At 37.7% G+C, this 16,254-nt stretch overlaps 1 protein-coding gene and 1 pseudogene across 1 annotated transcript; both read right to left on the minus strand.

The window, feature by feature from the left end:
* Positions 1-8,968: 8,968 nt before the first annotated feature.
* Positions 8,969-9,298, minus strand: LOC115286446 (40S ribosomal protein S26-like; the record flags this gene model as incomplete). Its single annotated transcript, XM_029932963.1, has 1 exon — positions 8,969-9,298. A coding segment is annotated over one exon (330 nt), but the record flags the coding sequence as incomplete, so codon positions are not given.
* Positions 9,299-14,281: 4,983 nt separating this feature from the next.
* On the minus strand, positions 14,282-15,756 carry LOC115286447 (annotated as a pseudogene).
* Between the last annotated feature and the right edge of the window lie 498 nt (positions 15,757-16,254).

Consider the following 16,254-nt stretch of genomic DNA (forward strand, 5'->3'; position numbering starts at 1 on the left):
GTCAAGGACAGAAATTACATGCTGTTTTTTTTTTTCCCCATAGGAAGTGTATCTTGGGTTTTTCCCTTATTATTTTCATTACTTTTTTTTTCCCTCTTCTTTTTTTGGTGGTGGGGGTGGTTATGTTTAAATGAAGTTGCTGTTACAACACCAAAGACTTAATCATCCATTTCCTACATAAAAGGTAGCTACTTTTTGCATGGACCTCAAGTATATTGTAGTATAGAGGTGGAATTTAAGGAAAGGTATTAAGCAGGCTGTGTTTTAGCTTATGGGCAAGTAATAAATTGTATCATTTATCTTGAATGTATCATAGATAAGCTGCTATATAACGATTGCCACTTCAGAAAGCTGTGAGAGCGCCGAATCCTAACCACTAGACCACCAGGGACAGAAAGCTGTGAAATTAGGTGATTAACTAGTTGTTACTAAACCTTCTAATTTCTGTATAAGTCTAATTACATGAAACATAAGTTGGTGTTTTGATTTTTTACTTTGCTTTTCTGTTTGGAGTGTCATTGTAACTACTGTATTGTAAATGATGGAAAATAATTGCATATATTAAAAAAATAAATTGTGTTATATTAAAAAAATAATGTGTTCCTTTCTGTTCTATTTTCTGGAAAACCTGGTATAGAATTATTATCATTTTCTCCTTAAATATTTGTTAGAAATCACCAGCACAGGAATCTAGGCCTGGAGATTTCTTTGTGGGAAGAAACTACAAATTCAATTTCTTTAAGATAGAGTATCAGGTAATCTTTTTCTTTTTGAATAAATTTTTATAAGAAAATATGAATTTCATCTAAACTATTGAAATTTGCCCAAGTTCATAATATTCTTGCATTATCTTTTTAGTGTCTGTAGGAATGATAATGATGCCTTTTCTCTCAATCCTAGTATTAACCATTAGTATCTCCCTTTTTTCCCCAATCTTGGCTACAGTTTTATACATGTTAATGATTTTTTTCTTACTCCATTTGGGCTTCTGTAACAAGAATACTATGATTGAGTGGTTTAACCAATAAGTATTTCTCACAGTCTAGAGGCTGTGAAGTCCAAAGATACATCAATATATCTGGTGCCTACTAAGGGCCCATTTCCTTTGTTCATAGCTGACTTGTTGCTGTGTCCTGACATGCTGGAAGGGATATGGGAGTTCTCTGTAAACTCTTATAATCCCATCATTAGGGCCTCTAATCACCTCCCCATGGCTCCATCTCCAAACAGGGTCACAACAAGAATTGCATTTCAATATGTAAATTCTGGAGAGATACAATCCTTCAGTCTATAGTACCCTCTAAGAACTAGTTTTTGTTTATACTAATTTTCTTATTTTTTCCCTTTTTCATTGATTCTGCTCTTACCTGTATGAATAACTCTCCTCTGTTTAACTCCTTTTGCTTGTCTAATTTCCTAAGGCAGAAAATTATGTCATAGGTTTTGGAGTATTCTACTTTTTTAATATTTTTTAATGATATTAACTTTCCTTTAAGCAGTGCTATAGATGCATCTTAAAATTTTTAATATGGTTTATTTTTCTAATGTTTTTATAGTTTATTTATTTTTGAGACAGAGAAATACAAATCATGAGTGGGGGGTGGGGCAGAGAAAGAGGTAAACACAGAATCTGAAGCAGGCTCCAGAACCCAATGTGGGGCTTGAACCCACAAACTGTGAGGTCGTAGCCTGAGCCGAAGTCAGACACTTAACTGACTGAGCCACCCACGCACCCCTGATATGATGTTTTAAAAATTTTTATTCAGTAACAAGTATTTTCATATTTCCCTTGTGATTTCTTCTTTGAGCCATGGATTATTTAAATGAATATGTGCTTTTGTTTTTTAGGCTGCAAATATTTGAAGACTTTCAGATATCATGCTGTTACTGATTTCTAATTTAATTCCACCGTGGTCTTCAGTAATACTTCACATGAATGGAATCATTCTCAAATACAATGAGGTCTATTTTTATGATACAGAATATGGCCTACCAGCAGAAAAATTTTTGTACTCAAAAATAACATTTTTTTCTGTTGGATGGAATGTTCTATAAATGTCATTTAGATCAAGTTGGTTGATTAATCTATCTCCTCCATCCCTGATTTTCTCTTATGTTACTTAAATTACTGAGAAAAGGGTAGTGAAATTACCTCACTGTAATTATGAATTTGCCTATTTTTGAACCTTAGTTTTTGCTATGTTTATATATTTTGAAACCTTGTTGTTACATGTGTAAGGACTTAGGATTGCTAAATCCTCTTGATGAATTTATCTGTCTATCATTAGTAAAAGACCTTCATCTGAAGTATCATTTCTTTACTGCTGATAGCATACCCACATACTCAGAGGGCTCTGAGAGTCTATTATAAATCTGTCATGATTGGGGTAGAGTTCAGCACAGTTCTAGGGTTATCACTAACCCATCTGCAATCTCACCAGTGGAAATATACTTGTTACAAATGGATTAAAGACACTTAAGAAAATGTAGTCCATATAGATAGGTGGTAGAGCAGATGAGCAGAGACATTCAGGGAAATTAGACTGGAGACCGTGGTGGCAAGGTTAGAAATAGGACATACCTTTGAGAGAACAATTCTATGAAGTATTAAGCTCTTTGATTTCTTTTTTCCCTTAACTCTTAGTTATATTTTGTCAATAACTGAAAGCTCATTTATTTATATGTTATAATCCCCTTTGGGTTTTTCTTAAACCTACAGAAAACTACTATATAAAGGTTTTATGGGATAAAGTAATTCTTCAAACCAAAGGGAAGTTATTTCTACCCCCAAATTAAACAACCACAAATGCCCCACATCCCTGAGTGCCATCCCTTTGGGGCCACCTTGAACAGAGTACAAACAATGATTTCTAGGCTTCAACAATAGTGAAGAGATAGTTGTCCCTGAGAAAATTATATTTAAGACAAAAGGACATGAGTTGTATTCAGCTTACAGCTTTTCTAATCCCTCACTATATACACATAGTATATGTGTGTGTATCTTGATGTATGTAAGTACACACAGAGACATCTATACATATACATGTACATGCTATATATATGTGTGTATGCATATACAAGATGACATGTGCATATAGGTGAGGGAGATATATGCCTGGCATGTATACAGTAAATTATTTTAAATGAGTAACAAAAATATGCAGACAAGATGATAATAGGTTGCCAAATACATAATTATGAGAATTTCCCACAACAGAAAGAAGTTACTGTATGGCTGAATTAACAGCAACTATCTCATAAGATTTCAAAAGTTAACAGTAAAGTTACACAGAACAGTTCTTTAGTTATAAAAGCCCACAATTAGAAATAAGTCCTCAGTGGTATTTCTTTACTTCTCTCCTAGGATAAAATGACTATTCAGATAAGGCCAATGCCACTAATAATGATAGTGATGATAATCAGGATCTCGTTAATGCTAATAAAACCCTGGGGTAAAAGAGATGCACATTTAAATTAGATCATACAATGATCCAATTGAGGGAGATTTTAAAATACTCCTTATAATAAGTATTTTTGCAGCTTTGACTCAATTTGAAGGTAATAGTCCGCTTATGAATATGCTTTAAGAATTTTAAAACCTAAGGCATTATCTCTCTGATATTTTCCCTGATGAAAAGACTTTGTATAGAAGGAAGCTTTTCCTTAGGATTCATACAGACCAAAGAGCATTTGCAGGGGACCAGGTCAGTTCTAAGTGGTTCCATGAGATTTGTGTAATTACTGTCCCATTTTATAGATAAAGAAACTAGAGGCAAGACACTAACTTGCCCCAAACCACATAGGTCGTTAAGGGATAGAATCCATATTAGAAAATCTAACTCTAAGGCCCTTAAACTTATTTTAAATATTTTCTGATACTCTAGCGCTTATTTCTCAGTACCTTTAATATTTTCTTTCAAATATTTTTATTTATTTTCATTTTTTCTTACAATAATTGTAGACATACTTAAGATCAAAATACAAATACTAAATTAAAAGACATTGACAACAGTATTAGAATCAAGGAGGTCCTTTGAAATATAAAGAGTTATTATAATCAATAAGTGAAATATCAAAAATTAATAGAAACAAAAATAAATAGGATTTTTTTGAACAATTCATGCTTTTGGAAGATCCATGGAGTCCAGCAAAACCTACCACCTAAAGAAATTCTGATAAAAATATCTGAAGAAAACAAATGAGTCAAAGTAAAAGGAAGGATAGGGATAATGTATAGATCTAAATAATGATTACCCCCACACAGGGTATGAAAGATATAGAGTCAATAAAGATGATCTTTTTTTTTTTTATGTCTGATTGTCTAGATGCTTAAAGTGGGAAGGGAAACCCAGTCCCTCTTACTAGGAAAATAAATCCAGTTCCTCATACTCTGTCATAGCCAAGAGTGAAAGTGTCTAATAGCACCTACTAGTGAAAAGAACAGAGCAGTAAATGGAGATACATTTTCATAAAGTTCTTTCAGTAGTCAGAAAGTGGTAGAGGTACTAACTTAGGATAACTTTTCAAAATGAAAGAAAATGATCCAAGATGGAAACGTTATGGTAGCTAACATAAATGAATATTAATTTGAAATAGATCAGAAATCTAAATTTAAAAAATATACTTCATATAAATAAAGTTATGAGTATATCTCTATAATCTTAGGATAAACCAAGTTTAAAAAACACAGGACACAAAAACATTAATGTGAAAGAAAAAAATCACATAAACTGGACTTTATTTAAATAAGAAATTTATACCATTAGATAATTAAACTCTGGGTCATAATAAAGCGACACTCACTTTACTATGAAAATAAACCAGAAATTTAGACAAAATAGATGAAGCAATGGTTTTAAGGCATTGGATGACTAGTAACAAAGTGATCCCTGAGAGAAGAGAAACAAGTAGGGGGAGTGGAAGAGGGGAGTTACAATTAACTCAGTTGATCCCCTGGAGAGAATTCCTGGGTACTGCAGAGAAAGGAGGAAGTAGACTTAATAAATTATCAAAGCAAAGGGTGGAGTTCTGAGAGGGCAAATCTCTAGAATTTGAGATACAAAATATAGAAGAGGAGGGAGTGAAAAATGAAGGGAGAGAGGGAGAAGGAGAAAGGGAGAGAAAGTGAGGGAGAAAGATGGAGAGGGGAAGAGGAGAGGAAGGGGTTCAGGATCTGCAGAAGGATCCCTGCAAGCCTTTGGATGAATACTATTTGGTGCATGATTGTGAAAAAAAATGACCCAAAACCTGAGAAAAAACAACCATAAAGCATCAGCAGTACAAATACTAGAATTCCACAAGCATGAGAAGAGTTTATGATCCCCTCCCAGCTAGAGCAAAAAATCCAACTAACAGAGAAGACATCACTGGGAAACTCCTCAGAACTGTGTGTTTTGTTTTTTTGTCACCCCCCCCCCCCCCGCTGGAGTGCCTGGGTGGCTCGGTTAAGCATCCAACTTTGGCTCAGGTCATGATCAGGTCATGATCTCATGGTTCATGGGTTTGAGCCCCATGTTGGGCTCTCTGCTGACAGCTCAGAGCCTAGAGCCTGCTTTAGATTCTGTGTCTCCTTCTCTCTCTCTCTGCCCCTCCCCTGACCACACTGTCTCTATCTCTCAAAAATAAAGAAATGTTACAAAATGTTTTTAAAAAACTATTTTTTCTTTAATAGTAAGATCTAAATAGTATGATTACATAGAGGTAATACAAATCAAGTCTTTGATATAATGCATAGAGCTAAATACAAACACACACTTACATATTAGTGCATGTAAAACTTGGAAAATCTGCCTAAGCTAGTGGACTGTATCAACGTCAATTTCCTGGTCATAATATTACACTATACTTATACAATATTTTACCACTGAGGGGGAGACTGATAGAAGAGTATATAGCATCTATCTACAATATTTCTTTCAAATGCATGGGGCTCTACAATTATCTCAGAATAAAAAATTATATATAAACAAATCAGAAAGGAAATTTGTTCTTACATTAATTATGTATAATTAAAATACACTAATATAAGTGTGTTTCAAGAAGTATACACCTTCATGAAAAAGGGACTATATCTAAGCACAAAGGCTGACTTCGTTTCTAGGTTTTTAGGTTTAAAGTACTTTTTTCCCTATTGGGCTGAATATTAGTACCCTTTACTAAATTAAGCACTCTAGAGATTTGTCAATGTCCTCTTTGCATTTTCTCCTCTTCAAATACCTACTGTTGCAATGTCCTAAACACAGAAATTTTCCTTCTTCCCCACAAGGAAAATCCTCCTATTGCTTAATGTCTTTTAGTAAATAACATATGACTCATGCAAAACTCTAGAAACTACCTTGATAATACTGATTTTATAATTCCCTGCTAATGGTTTCCACTTAAAAACAGAACTATGTTGTCCAAGCTTACTGGGCTTTCACTTATTTAAATTCACTATATCTTCCCAAATTGCTGAACTAATTGTCCTCCGTCAAGCATACTAGTTAAAAAATGAAAGAGATGGACTGATGATTTTCCTTGTTGTAGACAAGGAAATAGTTCAATTTCCTTTGAACTATTATTTTGAAGCTTTGAAATGCCTTGTCTTACCTAACACTAGACTGGTCATCAGTTTTTCTCAATCTTGCTATGTGCTTAAGAATGTTATCCCTGTGCCTGTCTCTTTTCTATTGCAAATTTAAGTGGAAAAGGACTCCTACAATATGCAACTGAATCTCTGTAACATATGAGCTAGCTTTTACATTTTCGTAGCATGGAATTGGTCATCTACCTCTGTGTTTTCAAGACTTCTTATAAGGGCTAATAATCATTTTATTTCTGATACTTGCCAGTACTGCAATTTGCTAATGTGTCCTGTCTGGTCTTAAATCATTCTTCATAGTTATTGTCATGTCAGATAATTCAATAATTCATCCTCACATGCTCACACAAAAGGCAAAGAAGGGAGTAACTCTAGTATAACTATAAATGATATTTCTTAATGTTTATTTATTTTAGATTGGGGGAGGGAGGGAGGGGGAGAGAGAGAGAGAGAAGGAGGGAAGGAAGGAGGGAGAGAGAAAGAATCCCAAGCAGGCTTTGTGCTGTCAGAGCATAGAGAGCATAGTCCAATGCAGGGGCTCAAACTCACAAACCATGAGATTATGATCTGAACCAAAATCAAGAGTCAGGGCTTAAACAACTGAGCCACCCAGGTGTCCCAATAAATAATATTTTCTAAGCAACCTCCTGTTCAATAGAGTTTTGGCAACAGTGCAGTCCTGAACACCACTGATTAATATCGTGGAGGGGTGGGGCCAAGATGATGGAGCAACATGGAAGCTCTTGGCTTCTCTGGTCCCTTAAATGCAGCTAGACCAGCACCAAACCATTTTGCACACCCAGGACATTGATCTGAGGATTAACACAACAGTCTGCATAACTTGAACCACAGAACAAGTGCAGTGTGGAGAGATGAGCTGGGGGAAGGAGAAGCCACTGAGGGTAGGGAGTTGTTTTTGAAGAGAGAGAACAGAGAAAGGGTGGGGAGAGTATGTGGCACACCAGGAGTGTACAGGAGAAGCACTACCCTCCAAAAGTAGCAGGAGAGAAAGAGAGAGAGTGGAAACAGTCACAAGGGACTGAACAAAAAATCTATTCCCCTAAACCACTGACTGGGAGAAAGGAGAGGGTTTTCATATTATTAGGGCTTCCTAAACAGGAGAGCACAGAGTGGGAAATTCTGGAGCTCAATACCTGGCAGTGCTCTGGTGGGGAGGAAGAGTGACTCTCCAGGAGCAGGCAGCGAGGCCCAAGGGGTCCATGGGCCACAAAGGGAGAAGCGGTTCCCCTGCTTGGAGGGCACTTGGTAGAGGCAACATGGTCTCCCCTCAGGCAAAGGTCCCAGCAGACCCTGGAGAATACCCACATTTTCTGGTATTGGGACAAAGAAGCTAAGTGTGGTAAAAACTTGTGCCAGCTGTGTGTTTTGATTTGCCATAATCTCTGAAACTTTGCCGCTGAACGATTGCATGAATTTATTCTGGATTAAACCAGCACCCAGCCACAATCTCAGAATCTCTGCTGCAGCAAGATCACATGAATGTTTTCTGGGGCAAGTCTCAGTGTACTGAGCCATTGCTCAGTGAGACCTTCCACCAGAGGGTTGGAGCGGGTCCAAGCCACAGGGTTCTCAAAAGGGAATGATTTGGAAACACAGCCCCATCTGAGATAAAATTTGGGAAGGAGATGCCTGGAAGGCTGACAGCTTGGACACAGACAGTGTAGAAGTGCAGAGTGGACAGAGGCCTGAGACAAAAGACGGGTGACTGACTGTGGGTCAGTGAGAGCACAGAGTTCCAGTGCCAGAAACTAGGAGGCTGTTTTCACTTACCACGGGCACGCACATACATGCACACACTGATCCACCCCAATAAGCTAAGCAGTGCCATCAGAAGAGAATGGAGCCACTAAACAAGCCCTATCCAACAGTGCCCTACAATCACATGCCCTAAAGGACCACCACAAGTCTCTCCACCGCCTCCCTATAGTCCATACAGTTTGACTTCTAGGGGAAATTGGAGATAACATCATTTGAGTTTCATTCTGTTTGCTGGTTCATTTATTTGTTGTTGATGTTGCTTTTCTTTAAATTGTTTTTTTTTCCTTGGATATAGAAAATTTTATTTTTTAAAAATATTTTTAATTCTATTTACTATGGGTTTTTTGTAAATTTTTTATTCTAATTCACATTCTTCATTTCATTACTTTTTTTCTTTTTTTTTCTTTTCTTTCCCTTTTGTCTCTATTTTACCAAGCTTCTTTGAACAAGCAGACCAAAACACTTCCAGGATCTAGCTTCCTTTATTTCATTTTTTGTGTTGTTTTTATTTTATTTTATTTTATTTTATTTTATTTTATTTTATTTTATTTTATTTAAGTATAACCTCTTTTATTTTATTTTTTTCAGAGAATAGTTTTTCTTCAATCCTTACATGGGTTTTGGTGGAGGTCGTGGAGCAGCAGGTCTAAATCGGGGTAGTGGTGTTCGGTCCTTCCGTGCTTCACGAGAGCGATTCCTGACTACTTTGCTGTGAATAGCGCAACTCACACAGTAACATAGTTTCACGTACAGCTTGGGAAGCACATAGGCGTCGAAGACACTCGCTTCGGAAATGTCCCTGACCGCGGCGGCCTCTACTATGTTCCGGATAACGAACTTCTTAATGGCCTTGTCCTTGGGCACGTAATGGGTGCAGTTGATTCTGCGAATAGGCTGCATGTGGCCGCAGCCTTTTTTGGCACAACCATTATTCCTTGGTCATCTTGGAAAGAAGGACCCGAGAGACTTGTGTTGTTTTTAACTTTTTATTTTTTAATTTGATTTTATTAATTCTTTTCTTCCACCAAAATGACAAAACAAAGGCAATTCACCCCAATAGGTATATCAGGAAGAAATGACAGCCAGGAGCTTCATCAACAGAGATATAAGCAAGATGTCTGAACTAGAATTTAGATCCATAATAATAAGAATAAAAGCTGAGGTTGAAAAAAAGCATAGAATCCCTTTCTGCAAAGATAAAAGAAGTAAAATCTAGTTAGGATGAAATTAAAAAGGCTATAACTGAGTGAAATATCAAATGAACACCACAGTGGCAAAGGTGGATGAAGCAGAGAATCAGTGACACAGAAGACGAAATTATGGAGAATAATGAAGCAGAAAAAAGAGGAAAACTAAGGCATAAGAGAATGACACAAAAATTAGAGAACTCAGTGAGCGATTAAAAGTAAATAACATCCAAATCATAGGAGTCCCAGAAGATGAAGAGCGAGAAAAGAGGTAGAAGGTTTATGTGAGCAAATTATAGAAGAAAACTTTCCTAATCTGGTGAAAGACACAGACATCGAAATCCAAGAAGCTCCCATTAGACTGAACAAAAATGACTCTCAACAAGGCATATCATATCATATAAAATTCACAAAATACACAGAAAAGTAAAGAATTATGAAAGCAGAAAGGGAAAAAATGATTAACCTAAAAGGGAAGGCAGGTCAGGTTCATAGCAGACCTACCCACAGAAACTTGGCAGGCCCCAGGAAAAAAGTGACAGGAGATATTCAATGTGCTGCATCAGAAAAATATGTAGCCAATAATTCTTTATCCAGCAGGGCTGTCATTTAAAATAGAAGGAGATGTAAAGATTTCCCCAGACAAATAAAAACTGAAGTTCATGACCACTAAACCAGACCACTAAAGCAGACCAAGAAATTTTAAGGGGAACTCTCTGAGGGAAGAAAAGACAAAAAAATACAAAACAAAGCCGAAAGCAACAAAGACTAGAAAGGACCAGAGAACACCACCAGAAACTGAAACTCTACAGGCAACACAATAGAAATAAATTTGTGTACACAAATGTACAGCCAACTAATCTACTAACTCTAAAGGTCAATGAACTAAACACTCCAATCAAAAGACATAGGCTATCAGAATGGATAAGAAGACAAGATTCATCTATATGATCTTTACAAGATACCCACTTTAGACCTAAAGACGCCTTCAGATTGAAAGTAAGGGGATGGAGAACCATCTACCATGCTAATGGTCTCTTAAAGAAAGCTGGAGTAGCCATACATATATCAGACAAACTAGATTTTAAACTAAAGACTGTAACAAGAGATGAGGCAGAACATTATGTCGTAATTAAGGGATCTATCCACCAAGAAGATCTAATAATTCTAAACATTTATGCCCCCAATATGGAGAACCCAAATATATAAATCAATTAATCATAAAGAAACTCATTGGTGATAATATCATGATAGTAGGGGACTTCAATATCCCTCTTACAGCAATGGACAGATCATCTAAGCAGGAGGGAAACAATTGCTTTGAATGACACACTGGACCAGATAGGCAGATATATTCATTGTATCCTAAAGTAGCAGAATACACATTCTTTTCTAGTGCTCTTGGAACTTTCTCCAGAACAAATCACACACTGGGTCACTAATCAACCATCAATAAGTACAAAAAGATTGAGATCATACTGTGTATATTTTCAGTCCACATAACTATGAAACTCGAAATCAACCACAAGAAACGCTTTGGAAAAACTAAATACCTGGAGATTAAAGAACATCCTACTAAAGAATGAATGGATTAACCAAGAAATTAGAAGGATATTAAAAAGTACATGGAAGCCAATGAAAATTATTACACGACAGCCCAAGAGCTCTGGAATGCAGGAAAGGCAATCATAAGAGGGACGTATATAGTAATCCAGGCCTTCCTAAAGAAGGAAGAAAGTTCTCAGAACTTTTTTTTTGGTATCTCAGAAGAAAAAAAAATCCTATGCTTGTGAATTGTGAATTGGAAGAGCAAACATTGCTAAAATGTGGATACTACAGAGCAATCTATATATCCAGTGCAATCACTATTAAAATAACACCAGCATTCTTCACGGAGCTAGAACAAACAATCCTAAAATTTGTATGCAACCAGAAAAGACCCTGAATAGCCAAAGCAATCCTGAGAGGGGAAAAAAGGTAAAGCTTGAAGGCATCACAATCTGGACTTCAAGATGTATTACAAAGTTGTAATCATCAAGACTGTATTGTATTGGTACATAAAGAAACACACAGATCAATGGAACAGAAGAGAGGACCCAGAAATGAACCCACAAATGTACAGCCAACTAATCTTCTACAAGGCAGGAAAGTATATCTAATGGAATAAAGACAGTCTCTTAAGCAAATGCTGTTGAGAAAACTGGACAGCAACATGCATAAAAATGAACCTGAATCACTTTCTTACACATTCACAAAAATAAACTCAAAATGGATGAGACCTAAACTTAAGATAGGAAGCCACCAAAATCCTAGAGGAGAAAGCAACCAACAACCACTTTGACCTCAGCTGCAGCAACTTCGTACTCAACACATCTCTGGAGGCAAGGGAAACAAAGGCAAAAATGAACTATTAGGATCTCATCATGATGAAAACCTTCTGTACGGTGAAGGAAATAATCCACAAAGCTAAAAGACAAATGACGAAATGGGAGAAGATATTTGCAAATGATATTCAGGTAAAGGGTTAGTATCCAAAATCTATAAACAACTTATCAAAATCAATACCTAAAAAACAAATAAACTAGTAAAGAAATGGGCAAAAGACATGAATAGACACTTTTCCAAGAAGATGTGGTATATATCACAATGGAAAATTACTCAGCAATCAAAAGAATGAAATCTTGTCATTTACAGCAATGTGGATAGAACACTGTGTATTTTGCTAAGCAAAATTAGAGAAAGACAAGTATCATATATATGACTTCACTCACATGTGGACTTTAAGACACAAAATGGATTAATATAAGGGAAGGGAAGCAAAAATAATATAGAAACAGGGAGAGAGACAAACCATAAGAGACTCTTAAATTCAGAGAACAAACTCAGGGATGCTGTAGAGGTTCTGGGTGGGGGGATACTCTAAATGGCCAAGGACTACCAAGGACACTTGGGATGAGCACTGGGTGTCACATGCAGGGGATGGATCATGGGAGTCTACTTCTGAAATCACCATCACACTATATGCTAGCTAACTTGAATGTAAATTAAAAAATTAGATAGATAGATAGATACATAGAGCGATTGATCATGGAGCCTTTAACTATGGCATAAATTATAGACAGAGAAATAACACTATTAACCTGATAGCTGACAACTGGTAGCTTGCCTAGCAAATAATAGTAATCCATGGTGTCCCTACCAAATTTAAATAATTTACCAGAATATCAACATCTGATGATATTACTCCATGACTGTAACAAAACAAAACAGAATACAAGGACATCACACAATAACAAAAATTACTATCTCTCTCCTCTGACCAAATACTTGGTCATTACTTCTTTAACTATGACAGTTCTAGCCCTACTTTTCCATTTTACCTACTAGATTAAAAAGTATTAAAACACACAATAATTTGCCATCATGCCATGACAAATAACTAATCTAGAACATAACTTCCTTTTATTTTCCTTCTCAAAAATCACCTAGCATAAACCAAAACATAGTAAAAGCCAATGCTATCCTTTACTGACACAACCTACAATTCCATATGTGTCCCATCATCATTGCTACAGCAAGTTAATAAACCTGCTTTGACTCTAGGTGTGTTCCTGAGGACTTTAGACATTATGGTTTATTAAGCTCACACACAACAGAAAGGCTTAATTAGAAAGACTATGACAGGGGTGTCTTGGTGGCTCCTCTGTTAACCTTCTTACTCTTGACTTCAGCTCAGGTCTTAATCTCAGTGTCATGAGTTCAAGCCCTGCAGTGGGCTCCATGCTGGGTGTGAAGCTTACAGAAGGAAACAAAAGAAGGCAAAGAAAGGAGAGAAAGAAAGAAAAAGACTATGACTATGACTATTCCAAACATTGGGTAGCCTATATATTTAATGGCATTCTCATGGTTTGTTGACGTGAATGTAAATTGGTACAACCACTTTAGAAAATTCTTCAGCTAGATCTACCTAAAATAAATATATAACTGTTCCATCTCCCAAGACTTCCATCCTAGGTTTATAGCCAAGAGATAAGGAAATACATAGCCACTAAAATATAAGCATGGAATGTTCATGGCTCTTTTATTCTAATAGCACCAAACTAGAAGCAAACTTAAAGTCTATCCAAAAAAAGTAAAAAGGTAAATCACTTACATAAAATACTACACAGTAATATGACTGAATTGATTATAATTACACTTCATATGAATTAGTCTCAAAAACAAGCTGAGCAAAGAAACTAGACACTAAATGTACATGCTGGATGAATCCCTTTATATATAAAGTTTTAAAAGATTCTAATGCAGCTATAATTTGAATATTGGTTACACTTAACATTTATTTACTAGAAGCACAAAGGATATTTAGGGAGATCTGGCAATCCTCTGCTTCCTGATCTGGATTACATAAGGATATAAAGTTTGTGGAAATTCATAAATCTGTATATATGTTTGTTAAACACTTATCTGTGAAAAATTTTGTTTTGTTTTTCTTTGAGGACTCACAGAGCCATCTGAGGCTTTATTTGGGAAAATGCACTTGAACTAACTTTTGGTATGGGGCCCTGGCAAGAGGGGGTACCCAGGGCAGCAGACTCCCCTCTAACAGTAGGCTGAGGACCTGGGCTGAACCTCAAGTATCTCTCCTGTTCCTCACACCTCCCCTGTGGAGCTCCTGCCTACAAAGGCTCTATAGCAGCCACAGGAGTAGGAGACTAGGATGGAGCACAGTGGTTGTTCACTTGGACAGGAGGACATTAGATGACTTGCACACCAGCTTCCCATGATAGGTCTCAATCTTCTTCACAACCACTGCCATGGAAGAGCCGACAGGGCCCAAGGAACTGGATCCCTCACCAGAGTTGAAGGTAGACTGGAAAAAGCTCAGGCCATAGTTGAGGCCAGGGCTTGTGAGGTCCAGGTAATCCTCCATCAGCCCACCTGAGTAGCCACTGGTGTTCTTAGTTTGGAGACTCGCGTTCTGCATACCAGACTCCAGCCAGCTCTCATTACCCTCCAGGAGCTTGTGGTTGCTGGTGATCTCAATGTGTAAGGCCAGCTTGATGTTCACGAGCTCTCTCAGCTGCCATGTCATGTCCTGCTTGGCTCGCAGCAGGGTGGCCTCCAGTTTGGCCAGCTTGGCATTGGTGTCCTTAATGGCCAGCTCCCTGTGTTAAGCATTAGCTATGACAGACTCCAAGGAAGCCCTCTGGCTTTTGAGACCCTTGATCTCAGCCTGGGGTTGGCTGATGTTATGTTTCATCTTGGAAATCTCTGTCTTCTGTGATGGAAGTCATCCCCATGCTTCTAGCCAATATCTGCAGCTCCTCCTACGTAATCTGGTACATGATCTCAGCCTCAGGCCAATTCTAGTTGGCAATGCCCTCATACTGGGGCTTGACCTCAGACACGATGCCATCCAGGTCTAGGTAGCAGACGTTGTCCATGGACAGGACCATGAACATGTCTGAGATCTGGGACTGCAGATTACAGATCTCTTCTTCATACCACTGCTTTAAGAAACCAATCTCAGTCACCCCTTCCAAGTGAGACTCCAATTCCAACTTGTTCATGTAAGCTTCTTCCAAGTCCATCTTGATAAGAACAAACTCATTCTCCATGTCTACTTGTGCTTTGATCTATCTCCTCCTCCTATTGATTCGTAAGTCCTCCACCAGCCCCTGCATATGGCCAAGCTGTACCTCCAGCTTCAGCTTCTCTTGACCCAGAGTGTCCATCTGCCATGGAAGATTGTCAGCATAGCTCTTGAACATATTGCCCATGTTGCTCCGAGCTGTTTTCTGCTGCTGTAGAAGGCTCCACTTCATCTCCCAAAATTTGCTCTGCTGCTCTAGGTACCGCACTTTGTCAATGAAGGAGACAAATTTGTTGTCGAGGGTCTTGATCTACTCCTCCTCTTGGGTATGCATGATCTGGATGTTGGGGTCCACCATCAGTTTAAGGGAATTAAGCAGGATTTGGTTCTCTGAGAAATCTATGATGCCCCTATACCCCTGGCCACACCATAGCCCCAAAAACATTCATGCTGGTCACCAGATTACCCTGAAAGCTGCTGCTGGTACAGCTGCCCACTCAGGAGAAGGCAGAGGAGGTGATGCAGGTACCAGGCATACTCATGTATGAATGGCTGCTGAAGGCCTAGGGGCCAGAGGTGGACACCCTGTATGACTTCTGCGTCACCCTGATGCACATGGTGAAGGCTGGGGTGGAGACAAGTAGGCTGAACCTAACAGAGGTTTGAGAAAGGGCTGAGAAGCTGCTTTCAGGTGGGTTAAATTTTTTGAATTTACATGTTTTCATAAAAATGTAGAAGGCACACAAAAACTGAACTCTCATTCTTGCATAGAAAGATTCTATTAAAAAAAAAAAACTACTTTAGTTACAGTTACTGTATCATTCAGAGTCCCACCATGAAACAGACCGCACATCAAAGGTCAGTTGAAACAAGTTTAAGGAAGAAACAATCTATAGAAGTCTAGGCAGAATTCAGTGCAATACGCCATGCTGATGCACCTAGTAGCTGGAAAGAGTAGGAAGCACTTATGCCTCAATGTGGAAAGGGTAGGAGTTACCAGACACCAGCAAAGACTGCAGTTGCAGATGATGAGAGCCTCAAAGGGAGCTGCCACTGCTAAAACCTTACTCTGGCAGGGAAAGGAAAGAGGAAAGAATTACTTTGATCTTTCTTTC

The sequence above is a fragment of the Suricata suricatta genome, chromosome 3 (genome assembly GCF_006229205.1).
Source record: "Suricata suricatta isolate VVHF042 chromosome 3, meerkat_22Aug2017_6uvM2_HiC, whole genome shotgun sequence".
Lineage (NCBI taxonomy): Eukaryota > Metazoa > Chordata > Mammalia > Carnivora > Herpestidae > Suricata > Suricata suricatta.